General features: G+C 42.8%; 1 protein-coding gene across 3 annotated transcripts in view; it reads right to left on the bottom strand.

Annotated features, from left to right (window-relative positions):
* Positions 1–3,390: 3,390 nt before the first annotated feature.
* Positions 3,391–21,758, bottom strand: part of sdhaf1 (succinate dehydrogenase complex assembly factor 1) — a 31,141-nt gene continuing 12,773 nt past the window's right edge. Inside the window, exon 2 of one of the 3 annotated variants that reach the window (XR_009508120.1) lies at positions 3,391–7,767. Coding sequence is in view for 2 of the 3 variants with exons in the window: in XM_059951396.1 (XP_059807379.1) it covers positions 20,204–20,473 (270 nt within the window). In the remaining variant the exon portion in view is untranslated. Of the gene's footprint in view, positions 7,768–19,350; positions 20,504–21,758 lie in introns of those variants that run through there. The other 2 variants (XM_059951396.1, XM_059951395.1) reach the window with 2 other exon arrangements.

Genomic DNA, 21,758 nt, shown 5'->3' with positions numbered 1-21,758 from the left:
CTGTATTTGTCTTGGTGTGGGGTGGCACAGCAGTTCTTGCAGCACCAGCTGTAAGATCGGGGTTCTATTCCAGCCACTGCCAGGAGTTTGCACATTCTCCTCTAACCGTGTGGGTTTCTGCCACATTGCAAAGGTGTTGGGTTAGGTAGGCGTGGTATATTGTCCGAAGTGTGGCAATGCCGCAGGAGGCCCTCAGCACAATCCTTTGTTGCAAACAATGTATTTTACTCTATGCTTTGGTGTTTCAAATAAAGCTGATCTTTAACTTAAAATGAGTTTCTTTAAAATGTAATCTAAACAGTTGTACCGTAACTAAAGGGCAATAATCACTCCTCAGGCAGCTCCATCAGTCACCACAAAATCTACAGATCATAGCGGCAGAAAGTCCGTCTTGAACCTTCAAGTTTGTCACTGTTCCTTTCTCTGGAAAGGCAAGGCTTATCAGTAATGCATGGAACTGGTTTACAGATCTCTCAACATTTAATCTCCATCTGATTCATCTGTGTGTCTCAATTTCAAGCAGTGTGAATCAATCTATTCCCACACTCCCAGCACATCAGTAAGCCCAGACTGGAATGTGCTGACTGATTACAGTAAACATGTTGAGTTAATTTTACTGTGATAGCACAAAAGTGGAGATTGCTATCTCTTCCCAGCACAGGAGAATAGACAATCAATTCTCACGCAAGCCCAACATGTCTGCTGTCTACTAGATTTTTTGTCCTCAGCACCATTCACATACCCAACATCTCTAAACCCATCATCCTTCACCCCTACAAAACTCGATCCCTATCTCTAATAGCTGTACTCCCATCCACTCCCAATATTTCCAGACCCACCCACTGCACCACCAACACCCCTAATCCCATCCACCTTCACCTAAGCACTACCAACCCAGCTCCATCTCTTGCCCACACACCCTCTATCCCATCCACCCCAATATCTTGAAAGCCATCAAGCCCAATCCCTATCTCCAACACCTCTAATCCCATTCACCCCATTTCTAAACGCACCTACCTTCACCCCCAGCATTACAAACCCAGTCCAATCCCTATCTCCAAAACACCTAATCCTATCCACCTTCACCTCCAACACTACCAACCTTGCCCAATCCCTATCCACCCCAACAACTCCAAACATATTCACCTCCAATCCCATCTTCCCTCAATGTTTCTGAACACCTTCACACCAACGCCTCTAATCCCATTCACTTTAATTTCCATCACCCCATCTCCATCCACTCCCAACATCTCCAAATTTATCCACTTTCATCTCCAACATCCCTGATCCCATATACTTTCACCCCAACACTCCTAATCTCATCCACCTTCACTCCAACAGCCTAATTCCATCCACCTACCCATAACCTGTCCTTCCTCATCTCAACCCCAAAGTGATTTACTCCTCAATATTACCCACTGAAGGTAGGGTAATGCAGCCACATTTTGTGGAGCCCTTACGATACACCAGGGAAAAGCTGCACCCCTTCTAGGTCCTCCAAGCGATGTCTAAACTCATCATGTCCAATCCATGTCATTTAATTCCATTCAGCTGCTGACCTCACAAATACCTCCTCACTTAAAATATTGGCTATTTCTCTGCCTCCAAGGATGCTGCTTGACTTTCTGAGTTCCTCCAGCAGATAATTTTAAGTTCCCTCTACCTTGTCCTGTCACGCACTCCCAGACTAGCTGTCAATTTATTCCATAATAAGATATAGGAGCAGAATCAGGCCATTTGGCCCATCAAGTCACCACTTCATCATGGCTGATCATTTTCCTCTCATCCCCAATCTCCTGCTATCCCCCTATATCCTTTCATGCCCTGACCAATCAAATATCTATCAACCTTAAATATGCACAATGACCCGGCCTCCACAACCACCTGTGGCAATGAATTTCAGATTCACCAGCCCTCATCATTCCTCCTCATTCCCCACCCCCAACCACTGGAGAAAGAAATATGCTGATGCATGTATGGGCACCTTCCTGACTCTCGGACTGGAATTCGTTATCACAGTTTCTGAGCAGAATGACAAGTGTGAAGTGTTCTCAGTCTCCACAACCTTTTCTCGGTGTGGTCTTCTCAGTTTCCTGAAAGCAGAGCTGAACTTGGGGGGCATCACTGAGCTGAGAGTGAACTGGGTTTACTGTAGCTTCGAAGTAAAAAGAGGAGAGTAAGATAGGAATTTTAAAGAAAAAGAGCAAAGTGATTAATGCAGGTTACAGAAATGGGTATCGATATCTGTCAGCAAGGGTAAAGGCCCTTCTTATGAATGTACACAGCATTCACGGGAAGGCAGACCAGGAACAGGAGGAATACAATGTAACAGTGGCAAGACATACTTGCAGAGTGACAAAGGCTGGAAAATAAACATTTTGTTGAAGGCAGAGTGGAAAAAGAATGTTAGACATTGTTCTATCACTCTAAGAAGGTAAAGAGAGAGTATGACAGCTTGGATTTACAGCCTCAGTTTCTGATTTAACTAAATCAATTCATCTTAGTATTAGGTAAAGCCCTATTAGATCATTCTCCTGAAGTACGTGATTAATAATTCACCTTTTCATCACACAATACTAAACCAAAGGCATAACTTGTTCACGATCTCCTGGGTGAACGATCGTATATATAAACTTCAGGCTCTGGGTTCAATACCTCAGAGTCTATCCTGGGCCCATTGATACAATCATGAAAAAGGCAGGCCAGATGCTATATTTCATTAGGAGTTGAGAAGATTTGGTATGTCACTACAAGTTCTAGCACATTTCTACAGCTGTACTGTGGAGTGTATTCACTGCCTGGTATGGAGGTCCCAATGCACTCGAAAGAGGCTGCAGAGCTGCAGACTCAACCAGCTCCATCACTGGCACAACCGTCCTCACCCACCACTGAGAACATCTTCGAGAGTCAGAAGAGACACCCATCATTAAGGCCATTCGCCACCTGAGACATGCCTTCTTCTCAGTGCTACCATCAAGACCCACATTTAACATCTTAGGAGCAGTTTCTTCCTGCCACTGTCAGATTTCTGAACTGTTCATGTACCCTATCCTGCTATTCCTCTCGCATTATTTATTTATTTGTCAGAACTCATAGTACTGTAATTTTTTATGTCTTGCACCGTATGGCTGTCATAACTCAATAACTTTCACAGCATAAGTCAGGGATAATAAACCTGATTCTGAATCTGCTCTGTACCATATGCGACAATTAACCTCTGATAATCCAGCACCTTCAGGACTTTGCTGGTGCTGGACTGGTAGATTTTTCTGATTACAAGAGGTAACTGCTCTTTGTATTCCAATACACTTTCTATTCAATTTTTAGATGCATAAAAAGTTTTATTATAGTGTATAATAAATAATAAATGTTCTAGGGATTGTAGTGGGAAACCAGGACTTGGTTGGTTTAAAGGAGCAGGCGAAACACGTGGAGGAACCCCACATGTTCACGAGGAGAACATACAAACTGGGGTGGAATTGAACCCGGATTGCCAGCCATGCTGCCAATGTGCGCGACAGGAGTGCCAGGAAATGACAATTTCCAACAAGAGAGTCAGACCACCTATCCTCAATATCAGGAACCAGTCCTCATCAAAGGTGGAGAGGGACAGTAACTTTAAACTCCTCAGTGTTATTATTTCAGAGGACCTGTCCTGGACCCAGTATACAAGATCAATTACAAAGAAAGCACGGCAGAACCTCTATTTTCTTATGAGTTTGTGAAGATTTGGCATGACATCTAAGACTTTGGCAAACTTCTATAGATGTGTGGTGGAGAGTACATTGACAGGTTGCATCACAGCCTGGTATGGAAACACCAATGCCCTTGAATGGAAAATCCTACAAAAAGAAATGGATATAGCCCAGTCCATCAAAAGTAAGATGTGCTCTTCATCGCTGAGCACATCTACACAGAGCGATGTCACAGGAAAGCTGCTTGCTTCATCAGGGACCATCACCACTCAGGCCTTGCTCTCTTCTCACTGCTGCCTCAGGAAGAAGGTACAGGAGCTTCAGGACCCACATCACCAGGTTCAGGAACAGTTATTACCCCTCAACCATCAGGCTCTTGAACCAGAGGGGATTAATTTACTCAACTTCACTTGTTCCACAACCAATGGATTCACTTTCAAGGACTCTTCATTCACATTCTTGATATTTCTTGCTTATTTTTTATTATTATATTTTTTCACTTTAGTATCTACACAGTTTGATGTCTTTTGCACACTGCTTTTTGTCCATCCTGCTGGGTGCAGCCTGCCATTGATTCCACTGTACTTGTTGTACTTACTGTGAATACACACAAGTAAATGAATATCAGGGTTGTATATAGTGACATTTATGTACATTGATGATAAATTTACTTTGCACTTTGATGTGTGGGAACAGAAACAGAGTTAATATTTTGTGTCAAAGATCCTTTGTCAGAATTGGGAGATTATTAAGCTGCAGGGAAGGTGGTCATTGAGGGGTGGGCGTGTTTCTGATACAGTAACACTGGGGTGAGTCTGAGGTAAGTTGTAAACAAGATTATCAGGTCAGTGAGTGAAAGAAAGCAGTTCGTGTGAGAATATAAACTATACGAAACTATATGGGAGTTGTGAAATGCAGAGCAAGTCCTCCACTCCAGAGGGAAAATGAAACAAACAAGCTGAACCAATATCACAAATGGGTGGAGAATTCCCTGAAGCTGTAGATTTTACTATTAAGTACTACAGGTTCCCTGACTTGCAAATATATCACCAGTCTGGGTCCTAGTACTCCCTCCTCAACAATTCTGGAAATCCCTTCAACAGAAGAATTGTGGGGGCTCAAGAAAGCTACTCACCCCAACCCCTCAGGGGCAATTATGTAGGGCAACAAATAGTGGCCTTGCCAGAGGTGTCCAGCTATTGAAAAAAAAGCCTACAACGGCACCATTTATTAGTGATTGTATGCATGTAGCTCCAATTGGAATCATTAAAAATTCACATTTAGGACCACTACAGCTGAAATCCTGGCACAGCCATAGATTCAGTAAGCAATGTCATCTTAGGATGTTTAAAATATCTATCAGTACTCAAAATTAATGAACCTCAGATGGCAGACTCCTGTCTCAAGTGCAGTTCCCCTTTAACAACACAGGAGCTGGGATGCTACACTTCTGGTATGTTTGAAATCCAGAGGCCTTAGACTTCCAGTCCTGACTGTCCTACTGGTGAATGTACAGTCTCTCAAGATAAATCTGAAGATCTCAGAGCAAGATTGCTGCTCCAGAGAGACATCTCTGACTGCTGTGTACTTTACTTCAAGGAAACATGGCTCTCCCCCACCATTTCAGATGGATTCACCATTCTCTACAAAGACAAAACAGCTCAGTCTTTTAAAGGTAGAGGAGGTGGAGTATGCTTTATGATTAACTCATAGTGGTTCTCTCAAAGTCCTGCTCATCCAACCCGGAACATCCAGTGATCATATTTCATCCTTTTTATCTGCCAAGGGAGTTTTCTGCCATCATCCTGGTTACAGTGTACATTCCACATCAGGCCAACGTCAGGCAGGCATTGGAGAAACTGAGCACAAAGCTGCACACCCAGATGCCTTGCCTATCTTTTCAACCAGGCCAGATTGAAAAAGACTCTGAACAATTGCCACCAATATATTACCTGTGAAATCAGAAGAACTAACTCTCACTGTTATACCACCATGTTCCATCTCTCATCCACACTTTGGAAAGTCCGATCACCTGGCTGAACTTCTACTCCCAGAGTATAGGCATGGACAAGAGACTGTAGCACCAGTGGTGAGGACCAAGAAAGCATGGGCAAGGGAGGTGGAGGAGTACTCACAGAATTGCTTTGAGTCAGTCGACAGGACAATATTCAAGGATTCATCTTCGAGCCTGAATGAATACGCCACAGTTGTCATTGACTTCATCAGGACCTGAGTGGATGAAAGCTTGTCTTCAAGAACATTCCGGACATACCCAAACCAAAAGTCATAGATGAACCAGGAGATTTATAGTCTGTTGAGGGCTAGATCTGTGACATTCAAGATTGGTTATCTAGAACTACGAGGGGTGATTGATAAGTTCATGGCCTAAGGTAGAAGGAGTCAATTTTAGAAAACCTAGCACATTTATTTTTCAACATAGTCCCCTCCTACATTTACACACCAATGCCAGTGGTCGTGGAACATACAGATCTTGGGCTAGCAGAAAGTGTCCACAGCATGGGTGATTGATAAGTTTGTGGCCTAAGGTAGAAGGAGATGAGTTATACAGCTCTTTGAATGATTATGCAGAATGTTTGAAGTTAATAACTCCAATTTAATTCCAATATAGGTAGAGACTGAATCAGATGCACATCAGCTCAGGCAGGGTTTACAGGCCATTACTTCCTACAAAGTGAAACCCAACATCGTGAATGGTAGTGATGCTTCACCACCAGATGAGCTCAACACCTTTTATGCTCGCTATAAAAGGGAGAACAAAACTATACCCTGTGTGGATCCTGGTGACCCTGTGATCGCTGTCTTGGAGGTCGACATGGGAACAACTTTCAAGGTGTCAGGTCCTGATGGTGTACCTGGTAGGGCTCTGAAAACCTGCGCCAACCACCTGGCGGGGGTGTTCAAGGGCATCGTCAGTCTCTCACTGCTGCCGTCGCCCTGCTTCAAGGGGAGACAATCATACCAGAGCCCAAGAAGAACAGGGTGAGCCATCTCAACATCGTTTGCCCAGTGGCTCTCACATCTGCTGTGATAAAGTGTTTTGAGAGGTAGGTCAAAGTTAGAATCAACTCCTGCCTGAACCCACTGCAATTTGCCTATTGCCATAATAGGTCTACAGCAGAAGCAATCTCATTGGCTCTCCACTCGACCTGGACAATAGTAATACCTATTGTTTATTGATTACACCTCAGTGTTCTACACATTCTAACCAACAAGCTCCAAAACCTGGGCCTCCGTACCTCCTTCTGCAGCCGGATCCTTGACTTCCTCACAGGGAGACCACAATCTATGCAGATTAAAAATACCACCTCTTTCTTGCTGATAATCAACAATGGTGCATGTTTAGCCCACTGCTCTGCTCTCTCTACATCCATGTTGGTGTGGCTAGGTACAGCTCAGACACCATCTTTAAATTTGCCAATGACATAACTATTGCTGGCAGAATTTCAGACAGTGACGAGGAGCAATAGATCAGCTGGTTGACTGGTGTCACAGAAACAACCTTGCACTCAATGTCAGTAAGACCAAAATAGATTGTGGACTTCAGGAAGGGGAAATTGAGGGAATACACACCTATCCTCATCAAGGGATCAGAAGTGGAAAGGGTGAGCAGTTTCTAGTTTCTGGGTGTAAACATCTCTGAGGATCTATGCTGCTCCCAACATATTAATGCAATTAAAAAGAGGCAGCAGCTATTTGAGGAGAATTGGTATGTCACCAAAGTCACTCTCAAATTCCTACAGATGTACATCTATATAAATTTGAGCATTCTAACTGATTGCATCACTGTTTGGTGTGGAGGGGCCACTGTACAAGATTGGAAAATCTGCAGAAAGTTGTAAACTCAACCAGCTCCATCATGGGCACTAACCTCCCCAACATCCAGAACGTCTTCAAAAGGTGGTGTCTCAAAAAGGTGGTATCCATCATTATGGACCCCCATCACCCAGGACATGCCCTTTTCTCATTGCTACCATCAAGGAGGAGGTACAGGAGCTTGAAGACACACACTCAGAGTTTAAGGAACAGCTTCTTCCTCTCCATCATTGGATTTCTGAAAGAACAATAAACCTATGAATACTACTTCAATATTTTTTTCATCTATTTACACACTACTTATTTAACTTTATTTTTATATATATTTCTTATTGTAATTTATAGTTTTCATTAATATTGCAATGTACTGCTGCCACATAACAACAAATTTCACAGCCAGTGATATTAAAACCTAATTCTGCCTATGATTCCAGATATCGAAAAGATAATGGTGACCAAATGACAGATCTGATGAATGTTAAACGATGAACAGCAATGATTAATAGATCAATAACTAACAGAGTAATGGTGAACAATGAATACCTCCTGATTAATAAATCAGTTATTAGCTGTGATGAATGTTAAGCAATTGATCATTGATTCACTGTGAGCAGATATGGTGTTTAGTGCATTCACAACTCTGGCTGTGTTTGGACATGTGCAGGCTGTAAGTTAGTGGAGTCTGCAATAAAAAGAAGAGATAGTAATGAGCTGAGTAGAACTTTGTAGAATTTGCCTTCTAGGTTCAACCCCTGAAAACGTTCCTGGGGTGGGGGTGGGGGGGTGGAAGGGTTTGGTGAAGAGGGACGGTGAGTCACAGATTACCATTTATCAGAATGTGCATTACTCAGCATTGCTTCAGGCTCCATTAATCAAGCACCTGTTACTCACAATTAGTTAGCACAGTTCTCCAATTCACGGTTTACTCCCCTCCCCTGCGTTACTCAAGCAGCTCACCCTGACTGTCAGTGAGAATGCACTCTCATGGTGAATAACGCACACTCTCATTAAAGTCTTGATGAAGGATGTCAGCCTGAAATGTTGACTGTTTATTCTTCTCCATTGGTGCTGCCTGAGTTCCTCCAGTTGATGTTGGAATCACTTCTTTTTATGCTGTATGTCAATGATTTAGATGCAGGAATAGATGGGTTTGTTGCCAGGGATGATACAAAGATTGGTGGAGGATCAAGCAGTGCTGAGGAAACAGGCTGCAGAAGGACTTAGACAGATTAGGAGAATAGACAAGGCTTAGACTTAGCCAGTGAGATGGCATCTGCTGAAAAACCTGTTGCTCCTGTAGGCAAGATGGAGCCTGCCTGAAACAGGTGGTTACAACACACTGCTGGAGCAAGAGGTTAAAGATCTCAGTGAACACACCAGCCAGGTGATCTGCATAGGTATTTAGTACATGGCCAGGAACCCATCCGGCCCAGATGCTTTTCCTGGGTCCACCCTCCTGAAGCTCGTCAGCTTCAGGGACTGAAATTGTAGGATCATCAGGATCTGTGGGAGTTCTTGATGTTCCTCCAAGTTTTGACAGTCAAAGCGAGAATGCACTCTCGTGATGAATAATGCACACCCCTCATTAAAGTCTTGATGAATGATATTGGCCTGAAACGTTGACTCTTCTCCATAGGTGCTGCCTGGCCTGATGAGTTCCTCCAGCATTTTGTGTGTCTTTATTACGCTCTAATGGTGAACAATGTGTACCCCTCACTAATGGTGAGCAAAGCACACTCGGATTAATAGTGAATAATGCACAGCCCTCATCAATTGTGGCCAATGCATGCCCTGGTTAATAAAAAGTAACTGCATCACTCTGTCCAATTACAGAATTCTGGAATGCTACTTGGTGTTTAGAGGTTTTGGAATTACTAACTTGCTAAGTCTTCGATAAAGCAGATGAAATACCATGGGCTTGCTGAGTTTGCCTTCTATAGTGTGTGTTCAGGCACAGTCAACCCCTGGACACATTCCTCAGTGGTTGCAGATGTGGAATGTGACGCAATGTTGAATCCAGTCCAAGCCTGCTGAGCTAATTCCAGGCATCACGTGGGATTGAGTCAGATAAATAAAAGAACAGGACACACGAGACTGCAGATGCTGGAATCTGCAATAACAAACAAACTCAGTGGGTCGAGCAGCATCTGTGGGGGGAAGGGATTATCAGCGTTTCAATCCTGCATCAGGACTGAGTGGAGAGGAGAGAAATCCAGTATAGAGAGGAGAGGGAAATGATGAGACAGCTTCCTCTTGGCCTATTATGGGCTAGGTGAAATTCTTAAAAATGTCTGAAGTAGTTCTATTTCTTACAGTGCCCATGAACTCCCTTTGCCTTGTGTTGTTTTTAAAGCCCCTACTCATAAAACCCAAAACATTCAGTCAAGTCACAATGAAATATAAATCATTTGCCTTCATTAAGATCATAATGAATAGGAGCATAATTAGGCCATTCGGCCCACTGAGTCTACTCCATCATTCAATCATGGTTGATATTTTTTCAACCCCATTCTCACACCTCTCCCCTTAACCAATCGATCTCTGTCTTAAATATACCCAATGACTTGATGCCCGTAGCCCACTGTGGTAACAAATTTCACAGATTCACTACCATCTGGCTCAAGAAATTCCTTGTCATCTCAGTTTTAAAGGGACACCCCCTTATTCTGAGGTGCACCCTTTGTTCCTGGGCTCTGCTCCTGATGGCAACATCCATGTTACCCTGGCCTTTCAGTATTCATTAGGTTTCAATGAGATCCTTCTGAATTCCATCAGGTACAGACCCAGAAACACCAAACCCTCTGCGTATGCTCCTGGGATCATCCTTGTGAACCTCCTTTCAATCTTTTTCAACATCTGTCCTTAGATACGCGGTGCAAAATTTCTCACAATATTCCAAATGTGGTCTGACTAACACCGTATTATGCCTCAGATTACATCCTTGCTTTTAGACCATAAGACTTAAGAGCAGAATTAGGCCATTCAGCCCATTGAGTCTGCTCCCCATTCCAATCATGGCTGATCCCGGATCCCATTCAACCCCATACACCTGCCTTCTCACCATATCCTTTGATGCACTGACTGATCAGGAAACTTCTGTTCTAACTATACCCACGGACTCAGCCTCCACCACAGTCTGTGGCAGAACATTCCACAGATTCACTACTCTCTGAATAAAAATCTACTCCTTACCTCTGTTCAAAAGGTTGCCCCTCAGTTTTGAAGCTGTGCCCTCTAGTTCTGGATACCCCCACCAGAGGAAACATCCCCACATCGACCTTATCTAGTCCTTTCAACATTCAGTAGGTTTCAATGAGATCCCCACGCATTCTTCTAAATTCCGGTGAGTACAGGTCCAAAGCTGCCAAACGCTCCTCATATGTTAACCCCTTCATTCCCTGAATCATCATCGTGAACTTCTTCTGAACTCTCTCCAATGACAACACCCTTTCTGAGATATGGAGCCCAAAGCTTTTGACAATACTCTAAATGTAGCCTGACCAGTGCCTTATAAAGGTTCAGCATTATTTCCCTGCTTTTATATTCTATTCCCCTTGAAATAAAAACATAGAAAATAGGTGCAGGAGTAGGCCATTCAGCCCTTCGAGCCTGCACCGCCATTCAGTATGATCATGGCTGATCATCCAACTCAGAGTCCTGTACCTGCTTTCTCTCCATACCCCTTGATCCCTTTAGCCACAAGGGCCATATCTAACTTCCTCTTAAATATAGCCAATGAACCGGCCTCAACTGTTTCCTGTGGCCGAGAATTCCACAGATTCACCACTCTCTGTGTGAAGAAGTTTTTCCTCATCTCGGTCCTAAAAGGCTTCCCCTTTATCCTTAAACTATGACCCCTTGTTCTGGACTTCCCCAACATCGGAAACAATCTTCCTGCATCTAGCCTGTCCAAACCCTTTAGATTTTTATATCTTTCAATAAGATCCCCCCTCAATCTTCTAAATTCCAGTGAGTATAAGCCTAGTCGATCCAGTCTTTCTTCATATGAAAGTCCTGCCATCCCAGGAATCAATCTGGTGAACCTTCTCTGTACTCCCTCTATGGCAAGAATGTCTTTCCTCAGATTAGGGGACCAAAACTGCACACAATATTCTACGTATGCAAGGCCTTGTACAACTGTAGTAGAACCTCCCTGCTCCTGCCCTCAAATCCTTTTGCTATAAATGCCAACATACCATTTGCCTTTTTCACCACCTGCTGTACCTGCATGCCCACCTTCAATGACTGGTGTACAATGACACCCAGGTCTCGTTGCATCTCCCCTTTTCCAAATCGGCCACCGTTCAGATAATAATCTGTTTCCCTGTTCTTGCAACCAAAGTGGATAACCTCACATTTATCCACATTAAATTGCATCTGCTATGAATTTGCCCACTGACCTAACCTATCCAAGTCACCCTGCATCCTCTTAGCATCCTCCTCACAGCTAACACCGCCGCCCAGCTTTGTGTCATCCTCAAACTTGGAGATGCTGCATTTAATTCCCTCGTCTAAATCATTAATATATATTGTAGACAACTGGTGTCCTAGCACTGAGCCTTGTGGTAGCCCACTAGTCACTGTCTGCCATTCTGAAAAGGTCCCATTTACTCCCACCCTTTGCTTCCTGTCTGCCAACCAATTCTCTATCCACATCAATACCTTACCCCCAATACTGTGTGCTTTAAGTCTGCACACTAATCTCCTCTGTGGGACCTTGTCAAAAGCCTTTTTAAAATCTAAAAATACCACATCCACTGGCTCTCCCCTATCCACTCTACTAGTTAAATCTTCAAAAAATTCTATAAGATTCATCAGACATGATTTTCCTTTCACAAATCCATGCTGACTTTGTCCGATGATTTCACCTCTTTCTAAATGTGCTGTTATCACATCCTTGATAACCAACTCTAACATTTTCCCCACCACCGATGTCAGACTCACCGGTCTATAATTCCCCGGTTTCTCTCTCCCTCCTTTTTTAAAAAGTGGGGTTACATTAGCCACCCTCCAATCCTCAGGAACTAATCCAGAATCTAAGGAGTTTTTAAAAATTATCACTAATGCATCCACTATTTCTTGGCTACTTCCTTAAGCACTCTGGGATGCAGACCATCTGGCCCTGGGGATTTATCTGCTTTTAAACTCTTCAATTTACCTAACACCACTTCCCTACTAACATGTATTTCCCTCAGTTCCTCCATCTCACTGGACCCTCGGTCCCTTACTATTTCCGGAAGATTATTTATGTCCTCCTTAGTGAAGACAGAACCAAAGTAGTTATTCAATTGGTCTGCCATGACTTTGTTCCCTATGATCAATTCACCTGTTTCTGACTGTAGAGGACCTACATTTGTCTTGACTAATCTTTTTCTTTTCACGTATATATAAAAGCTTTTACAGTCAGTTTTTATGTTCCCTGCTAGCTTTCTCTCATAATATTTTTTCCCTTTCCTAATTAAGCCCTTTGTCCTCCTCTGCTGGTCTCTGAATTTCTCCCAGTCCTCAGGTGTGCCGCTTTTTTTTTGGCTAATTTATATGTTTCTTCTTTGGACTTGATACTATCCCTAATTTCCCTTGTCAGCAACGAGTGCACTACCTTCCCTGGTTTCTTCTTCTGCAAAACTGGGATGAACAATTGTTGTAGTTCATCCATGCGATCTTTAAATGCTTGCCATTGCATATCCACCGTCAACCCTTTAAGTATCATTTGCCAGTCTATCTTAGCTATTTCACGTCTCATACCTTCAAAGTCACCTTTCTTTAAGTTCAGAACCTTTGTTTCTGAATTAACTATGGTCACTCTTACCCAAGGGGCCTTGCATGACAAGATTGCTAACTAACCCTTCCTCATTGCTCAATACCCAATCTGGAATGGCCTGCTCTCTAGTTGGCAAATAAATGCCAATGTTGCATTTGCCTTCTTTACCACAGACTCAACCTGTAAATAAACCTTCTGGAAGTCTTGCATGAGGACTACTAAGTCCCTCTGCACCTCTGATGTTTGATCTTTCTCCCAAGTTAGATAATAGTCAGCACTATTGTTCCTTTTACCAAAATGCATTATTGTGCATTTCCCAATACTGTATTCCCCCTGCCATTTTTTGACTATTCTTCCAATTTGTCTGTCCTTCTGCAATCGCATTGCTTCCTCAGTACTATCTTCGTATCATCTGCAAACTTTATCACAAAGTCATAAGTTCCATTATCTAAATCATTGACAAACAGTGTGAAAAATAGTGGTCACAATTCTGATCCCTGAGGAATACCACTCATCATTGGCAGCCGACCAGAAAAGCCTCCTTTACTCCTACTTGCTGCTTCCTGCCTGTCAGCCATTCCTCTATCCATGCTGGAACCTTTCCTATTACGCCATAGGATTTTATCTTGTTAAGCAGCCTCATGTGTGGCACCTTATCAAATGCCTTCCGAATATCCAAGTAACTGACATCCACTGCCTCTCCTTTGACCACCCTGGGTGCTGCTTCCTCGAAGAACTCTAACAGACTTTATCATTAGTCTCCAAGTACCCTGAAAGCTCACCTTTGATAATAGACTCCAACACTTTCCCAACCTTTGAGGTTAGGCTAACTGGCTGTAAATTTTCTTTCTTTTGCCTTCCTTCCTTCTTAAAGAGTGGTGTGACATTTGCAATTTTCCAGTTCTCCGCGACCATGCCAAAATCAAGTGATTCTTGAAAGATTATGACCAATGCATCTGTTATCTTTTCAGCAACTTCTATCACAACTCTGGGATGGAGTCCATCTGGTCCAGGTGACTTATCCATCTTAGACCTTTCAGTCTGCCTAGCACTTTTTCCTTTGTAATATCAATGGCATTCACTCCTGCTCCCAGACCCTCATGGACCTCTGGCACAATGCTAGTATTTTCCACAGTGAAGACTGATGCAAAGTACCCAGAAAGTTCATCTGCCATTTCTTTGCCTCCATTACTACCTCTCCAGCATCATTTTACAGTGATCCAATATCAACTCTCACTTCCTTTTTACTCTTCATATAACTGAAAAAACTTTTGGTATCCGGCTTAATAAATGCAAGTTTGCATTTCATCTTTTCCTGTCTTATAGTTTTTTTAGTTACCTTTTAATAGATTTTAAATTATCCACCATCCCACTTACTTTTGCTACATTATATGCCCTTTCCTTGGCTTTTATGCAGTTCTTAACTTCCCTTATCAGCCACAGTTGCCTACCCCTGCCATTTGAGAACTTCTTCTTCTATGGGACAGATCTACCCTGCACCTTGTGAACTATTCCCAGAAACTTCAGCCATCTCTGCTCTGCCGCAGTTCCTGCCAGTATCCTCCACCAATCCACCTGGGCAAGCTCCTCTCTCATGCTTCTGTTATTCCCTTTGTGATTCTGATACGTGTGAATAATACTCCTCCCTCTCCAACTGCAGTATGAATTCAATCATATTATGATCACTGGCTCCTAAGGGTTCCTTTACATTAAGCTCCCTAATAAGACCTGGGTTATTACACAACACCCATTCTTAGTCAGCCTTTCCCTGAGAAGGCTCAAGCACAAGCTGCTCTAAAAAGCCATCTCATCAGCATTTAACAAATACCCTCTCTTGCAATCCTGATTTTCCCAATCCCCTTGCCTATTGAAGTCCCTCACTTCAATTGTGACATTACCCTTATTACATGCCTTTTTCAGCTCCGTTTGCAATCTCAACTCCACATCTTGGCCACTATTTGAGGCCTATGTACTGGTTCCCATATATTCCCATAATGGTTTTCTCACCCTTGCAGTTTCTTCACTACACCCACAAAGATTTGACATTCTCTGACCCTTTCGAAGATGTAATTCCATCTCTTACCGACAGAACCACACCACTGCCTGTGCCTTCCTGCCAGTCCTTTTAATACAAAGTATCTCCTTTGATGTCAAGCTCCCAACTATGGGTTTCTTTCAGCCACAACTCAGTGATGCCCACATCTCTAATTGCACCAAGAGTTTGTCCACCTTATTCTGAATGCTACATTCATGTAAACACAGCATCTTCAGTCTTGCATTCTGTGCCCTTTTGAATTATGCTTCTGAGGTGTGTAAGATGATGAGAAACGTTGATCGTGTGGATAGTCAGAGGCTTTTTCCCAGGGCTGAGATGGCTAGCACGAGCGGGCACAGTTTTAAGATACTTGGAAGTAGGTACAGAGGAGGTGACAGGAGTAAGTTTTTTTACACTGAGAATGGTGAGTGTGCAGAATGGGCTGCCAGTGACGGTGGTGGATAGGGTCTTTTAAGAGACTCCTGGATAGGTACATGGAGCTTAGAAAAATAGAGGGATATGGGTAACCCCAGGTAATTTCTAAGGTAAGGACACGTTTGGCACAGCTTTGTGGGCTGAAGGGCCTGTATTGTGCTGTAGATTTTCCACGTTTCTATGTACAGTTTACCTCTTTGCTCAGTCTGCATTTGTATCCAATCATTGATTTGTCCTTCCTTACGTTCATGTTACACCCATCTGTAAACCTGCTGGCTCATCCTCAGCTCTGTCATACTGGTTCCCACTCTCCTGTTAGTCTTCTTGAAATGAATGCTAACATTGCATTTGCCTTTTTACTTTTGACTCAACTTTCAAATTATACTTAAAGCAATCCTGAACCAGTACTACCAAGTTCCCTTACACTTCAATTGCGCCTTCTCCAAAATCAACATTCTGTCACATTGCCATAAGTTATTAGTCAATATTCAGTCATGGCTGAAATGGCAAGCAATATTTGAACCAACAGTAGCATAATGGTCAGAAGATTGGGTTCAATTCCCCCCTTTGTATGTTCTCTCCATGACTATGTGGTTCCAGCTGGGTGCTTTGGTTTCCATTCATATTTTTCAAAAAGACATATGCGTTAGGTTCAGTAAGTTGTGGCGTACTAAGTTGATGCTAGACGTATGGTGAGACTTATGGTCTGCCTCCAACACACCTCTGGGTTGTGTAAGTTGTTGACACAAAAGTGATGCATTTTACTCTATGCTTCATGTATGACAAATAAAGCCAATTTTTAGGTGAAGGAAAAAAAACATTGAGCTATCAGGGACACTCCCATGCTTCAGGTGTTTTTTTTTTCCCCTTTCTACCACCATTTATGTGTTCCTTGCCATCATTTACTGATCACCTCATATGTATGCCACCATAATTCATAAATGACAAATGTTTTGATCCTACAATCAGGAAAGCTTAACAATGTCTTTACTTTCTGAAGAGGCTCAAGCTGGACTATGCACATCATGTCAATATACAGAGGGCAGTACAGAGCGTTGTATCACTGCATGGAATGGAAACTGCACTGCAACAGACAGGAAGGCCCTACAACGGGTAGTCAAAGCTGCCCAACTCATCATTGGCAGCAGCCTACTCATCATCAAGGACGTATATAGAGAAAGATGCCAGAAAAGGGGCCACCTCGCTCATGGACTGTTGTCCCACTCTCATCAGGGAGGAGGCTACGTAACATCCACACTAGGACCACCAGCCTCAAAAACAGTTGTTTCCCCCCAAACAGTAAGGCTGATCAACAGCTCCACCTATTAACCCACCTCACCAGCACTACTTTATCAGTTCCTGTCAGTCACCTTATGTACACACTCCTTTGCCTACCATCACTTTATGAATCTACAATTAATCTACATATATAAGCAATCTTATGTATTTATATTTATAATGTTTTTTTTAAATTATTGCATTGTTTATCTTAGTGTGTTTTTTTTTGTGTTGCATCAGGTCTGGAATAAGGTACCTGGCTTACTGAGAAAGTAAGGAGGCATGGGATCCACATTGCTTAGTGGACCCAGAACTGGCTTGCCCACAGAAGGCAAAGAGTGGTTGTGAATGGGTCATATTCTGCATGGAGGTCGGTGACTAGTGGTGTGCCTCAAGGATCTGTTCTGGGGCCCTTGTTCTTCGTGATTTTTATAAATGACCTGGATGAGGAAGTGGAGGGATGGGTTAGCAAGTTTGCTGATGACACAAAGGTTGGGGGTGTTGTGGATCGTGTGGAGGGCGGTCAGAGGTTACAGCTGGACATTGATAGGATGCAAAACTGGGCTGAAGTGGCAGATGGAGTTCAACCCAGACAAGTGTGAGGTGGTTCATTTTGGTACGTCAAATATGATGGCAGAATGTGGTATTAATGGTAAAACTCTTGGCAGTGTAGAGGATCAGAGGGATCTTGGGGTCCGAGTCCATAGGACGCTCAAAGCAGCTGTGCAGGTTGACTCTGTGTTTAAGAAGGCATACGGTATATTGGCCTTCATCAATCGTGGGATTGAATTTAGGAGCCGAGAGGTAATATTGCAGCTATATAGGACCCTGGTCAGACCCCACTTGGAGTACTGTGCTCAGTTCTGATTGCCTCACTACAAGAAGGATGTGGAAGCCATAGAAAGGGTGCAAAGGAGATTTACAATGTTGCCTGGATTTGGGAACATGCCTTATGAGAATAGGTTGAGTGAACTCAGCCTTTTCTCCTTGGAGCGATGGAGGATGAGGGTTGACCTGATAGAGGTGTATAAGATGATGAGAGGCATTGATCATGTGGATAGTCAGAGGCTTTTTCCCAGGGCTGAAATGGTTGCCATAAGAGGACACAGATTTAAGGAGCTGGGGAGTAGGTACAGAGGAGATGTCAGGGTTAAGTTTTTTACTCAGATAGTGGTGAGTGCATGGAATGGGCTGCTGGCAATGGTGGTGGAGGTGGATACGATAGGGTCTTTTAAGAGACTTTTGGATAGGTACATGGAGCTTAGAAAAATAGAGGGTTATGGGTAAGCCTAGTAATTTCTAATTTCTAATGTTCAGCACAACTTTGTGGGCTGAAGGGCCTGTATTGTGCTGTAGGTTTTCTATATTTCTAATTATTCCGTTCTCCTTTACACTTGTCTCCTGGAAATGGAAATGACATTAAACAATCTTGACTCTTAGAAATCACATCATTGTAAACTACATTGGATCTATCACAAGCAAGGCCATTGCAGACATTAGAACGGGGGCAGGGATTCAGACATCTTCTGGGGCAGTGTGACCTGGCCAACAGGGACGGGCTGCACTGGAGTCTGAGGAGGATCACTGCAGGAATATCCCTGCAGGTGGGTTTGCTGGAGCTGTTGGGAGTGGTTTAAATTAATATGGAAGGGGGTTGGCAACCAGTGTGACAGAACTGAGATTGACCCAGCAGGTTTACAAGCAGGTGACGGGTGTAACATGAACGTAAGGAAGGACAAGCCAATAATTGGATGCAAATGCAGACAGACAAAAGAGTTAAGTTGTACCACAGAGGCAAAATTCAAAAAGGTGGAGAATGCAGGACTGAAGGTGCTGTATTGAAATGGATGTAGTATTTGAAATAATGTGGATGAACAATCAGAGATTGGTCTGTATGAAGTTGTGGGCATCACTGAGTTGTGGCTGAAAGGTCATAGCTGGGAGCTTAGCATCAAAGGATATACTTTGTATTGAGAAGAACAGGTAGGAAGGCATAGACAGTGGTGTGGCTTTGTTGATAAGATATCCTGGACACGTTCAAAACGAGATGTCTCAAGAAGGCAGCATTCATCATTAAGAACCCCCATCACCCAGGATTTGCCACCTTCTCATTGCTACCATCAAGGAAGAGGTACGTAAGTCTGAAGACATACACTCAACATTTCAGGAACAGCTTCTTCCTCTCCACCATCAGATCTCTGAAAGTACAATGAACCCTTGAACACTACCTCACTATTTTCCCTCTCTTTTTGCCCTACTTATTTAATTTTTTAAAAATGCTTATCGTAAATTATAGCTTTTATTATTATGTTTTGCAACGTACCACTGCCACAAAATAACAAATCTTACGGCATATGCTTAAGAACATTGGCCAATCCTGCTCACCACTGTTCCATTCATTTTGGCTACCTCTCTTGTTCTGCTTACCTGTCAACACCTGTCCTGTTAGAAACAGCAAACTTCATGATTCAGTGCAGAACATTACAGTTAGGAACCAAATCCAGATTTTAACCACACATCTTAGAATGAGGACAGATCATATGGAAGTCTCTGAAATCTCTTCAAAGAATAAAGTTTATTTTGAAGAAATTTCTTATTGAAGGAAATAATGTAGTGTAAAATCTTCACTACTCATGATTTTGTGAATGAAAGTTTAGGATCTACATTTAAACAACAAAAACACAACAAATCAAATTGAAGAATCCAGTGGGTCAAGCAGCATTTGTAGAAGCACAGGGATAGTCGACATTTAAGATCAAGATCCTGCATTAGGACTGATAGTGCAGACGGAATACATTTGAGCACCTGTAGTATATATTTATAACCAGCTCTCATGACCACACCCCATCCTATGAGGCAATTTTAACTGCAATTACAGCTGCACTTTAGCAGACTGTAGGTGTACTTGTTTCAACTTATTTTAAAATATGCACCTACAGTTTACTGCACTTCAGCCATAATTACAGTCAAAATTGCTTCATAGGGTGGGGTGTGGTCATGAAAGTTGGTATATAAATGTGTATATATATATATCAAAGACCATAGCATCTGGCTCTTGAATTAAGTGCATATCTTGCACTAACACTTAACCAAGTTACAATCACTGCAGACATACTTCATAAAGATAGTATTAACCAACTTCAGTCAGTCTTTAAAACTAAGATGTCAATTCTTTTGTGCCACGTGGTTGTTTGATGGATTGAATTTAATAAAAGCTGTAACTTGTTTGGTATTTGACTCCCTTAAAAGTTCCAGCTGCCTTTGTCCTCTCCTCAGCAGGTACTCGATGTGCATCACGTCCGTTCTGGATATTTGGGAGTTTTTATGAAATTCATCCCGAATCAGAGGCAAAGAGCCAGGTTTATCTTTAGCAGCTCGAAGGAATTGCTTGTAAAGTTTTAACACCTGTTTCTGTAATTTGCTGTGTCTAACCATGATGTCAAATCAGTCTGAATTAATCTGGATCTATGAGAAACACAGAAATTAGGTTATGAAGCCTTCTGTCAGTCATTTACAATCAAAATAAAATGTTCACCAAGTATAGTTTTAAAAATTATTCTTGCTCAACAAAGTGGATCCAAATGCCAAATTAACACACTCAAATCACATTGATTTAATTCCAAATAATTAAGAGTTCAGATGGAAAAAAAATGAGTTGGGTCAATGAAATCATTATCAGAATAGTTCATTCTTTTTAATGGCTGACCATTAGCAAAAATTAACACAGAAAATACTGGATATAAAGTAAATTTATTATCAAAATACATGTATGTCGCTGTCAAAATGATTGTTGTGTGGTAGTGCATGTTGCTCTCACTTTCAGCTTCCACCGCTGGCTAGCAGTTTTGCGAAAAGGAGAGCTGAGTGTGTAAGTCTCTCCAACAGCTGCCTCCTCGCCAGCGACAACGGAAACTGCACCTTTCGGACTCGGGCTGAACTACCGAGGACGGGGAGGAGATCTGGCCCCTGTATTTAGCACGCAGGCCCACCGGTGTGTGGACACACCCTGGTGCTCGTAAACCAGATCCCCAGCTACGGGTAAATAGCTCCACTGTGTTGGCCAGAAAGAATGACAAACTTCAAATCAGTGAATTCAAATGAATCAAGGACAGTGGAAGCAGTCTTTGTTTTTGCCGTGTGCTTGGGGGATGGAGGCTGCCATTTTGTGAAGACACTCGATTCTCCATTTTGTGAGCTTGACATGCTGGACTTGATTAGTGTTTTAAAGAAGGCACAAAGACTCTTCAGGTAATCTGCTGGACTGGAGGTCATTTCCAGATAAGGAGTTGTTTGTGGGGTGTTCTTTGGTTGGCTATAACATGCAGGATTGTGAATGTCTGAGGCAATTCAAACTCATTGCTGACTGAGAACAAAGAGCCATGAGTCAGCAACTGTCCCTTGATGGGAAGAGGATAATAGATGAGGCTGCTTGGACCAGAGCCAATGACCAGGTGTTAAAGGCCAGACACATGACCTGCGGCCAATGACACGGGAATGTGACATTTGAATTGATAAGCAATGGATATAAAAGTGGATGCTTTGTGTGTGCCGGTGGCGGTAACTTCGAAGAATAACCATCGCAGATACAAGTGAGAAGAACCCTGCATGAAACACGTGGAGAATAAATTCGGACCACGAGGAACAAAGAGCGCTTGGCCAGCGTAAATTCCTCCGCCCAGGTAATAGCTTTGCTATTCTTTGACTATCCAGGAGAGTCAGG

This window comes from Hypanus sabinus, chromosome 26 (assembly GCF_030144855.1).
Source record: "Hypanus sabinus isolate sHypSab1 chromosome 26, sHypSab1.hap1, whole genome shotgun sequence".
Lineage (NCBI taxonomy): Eukaryota > Metazoa > Chordata > Chondrichthyes > Myliobatiformes > Dasyatidae > Hypanus > Hypanus sabinus.
This window is presented reverse-complemented; position numbering and strand designations above follow the sequence as displayed.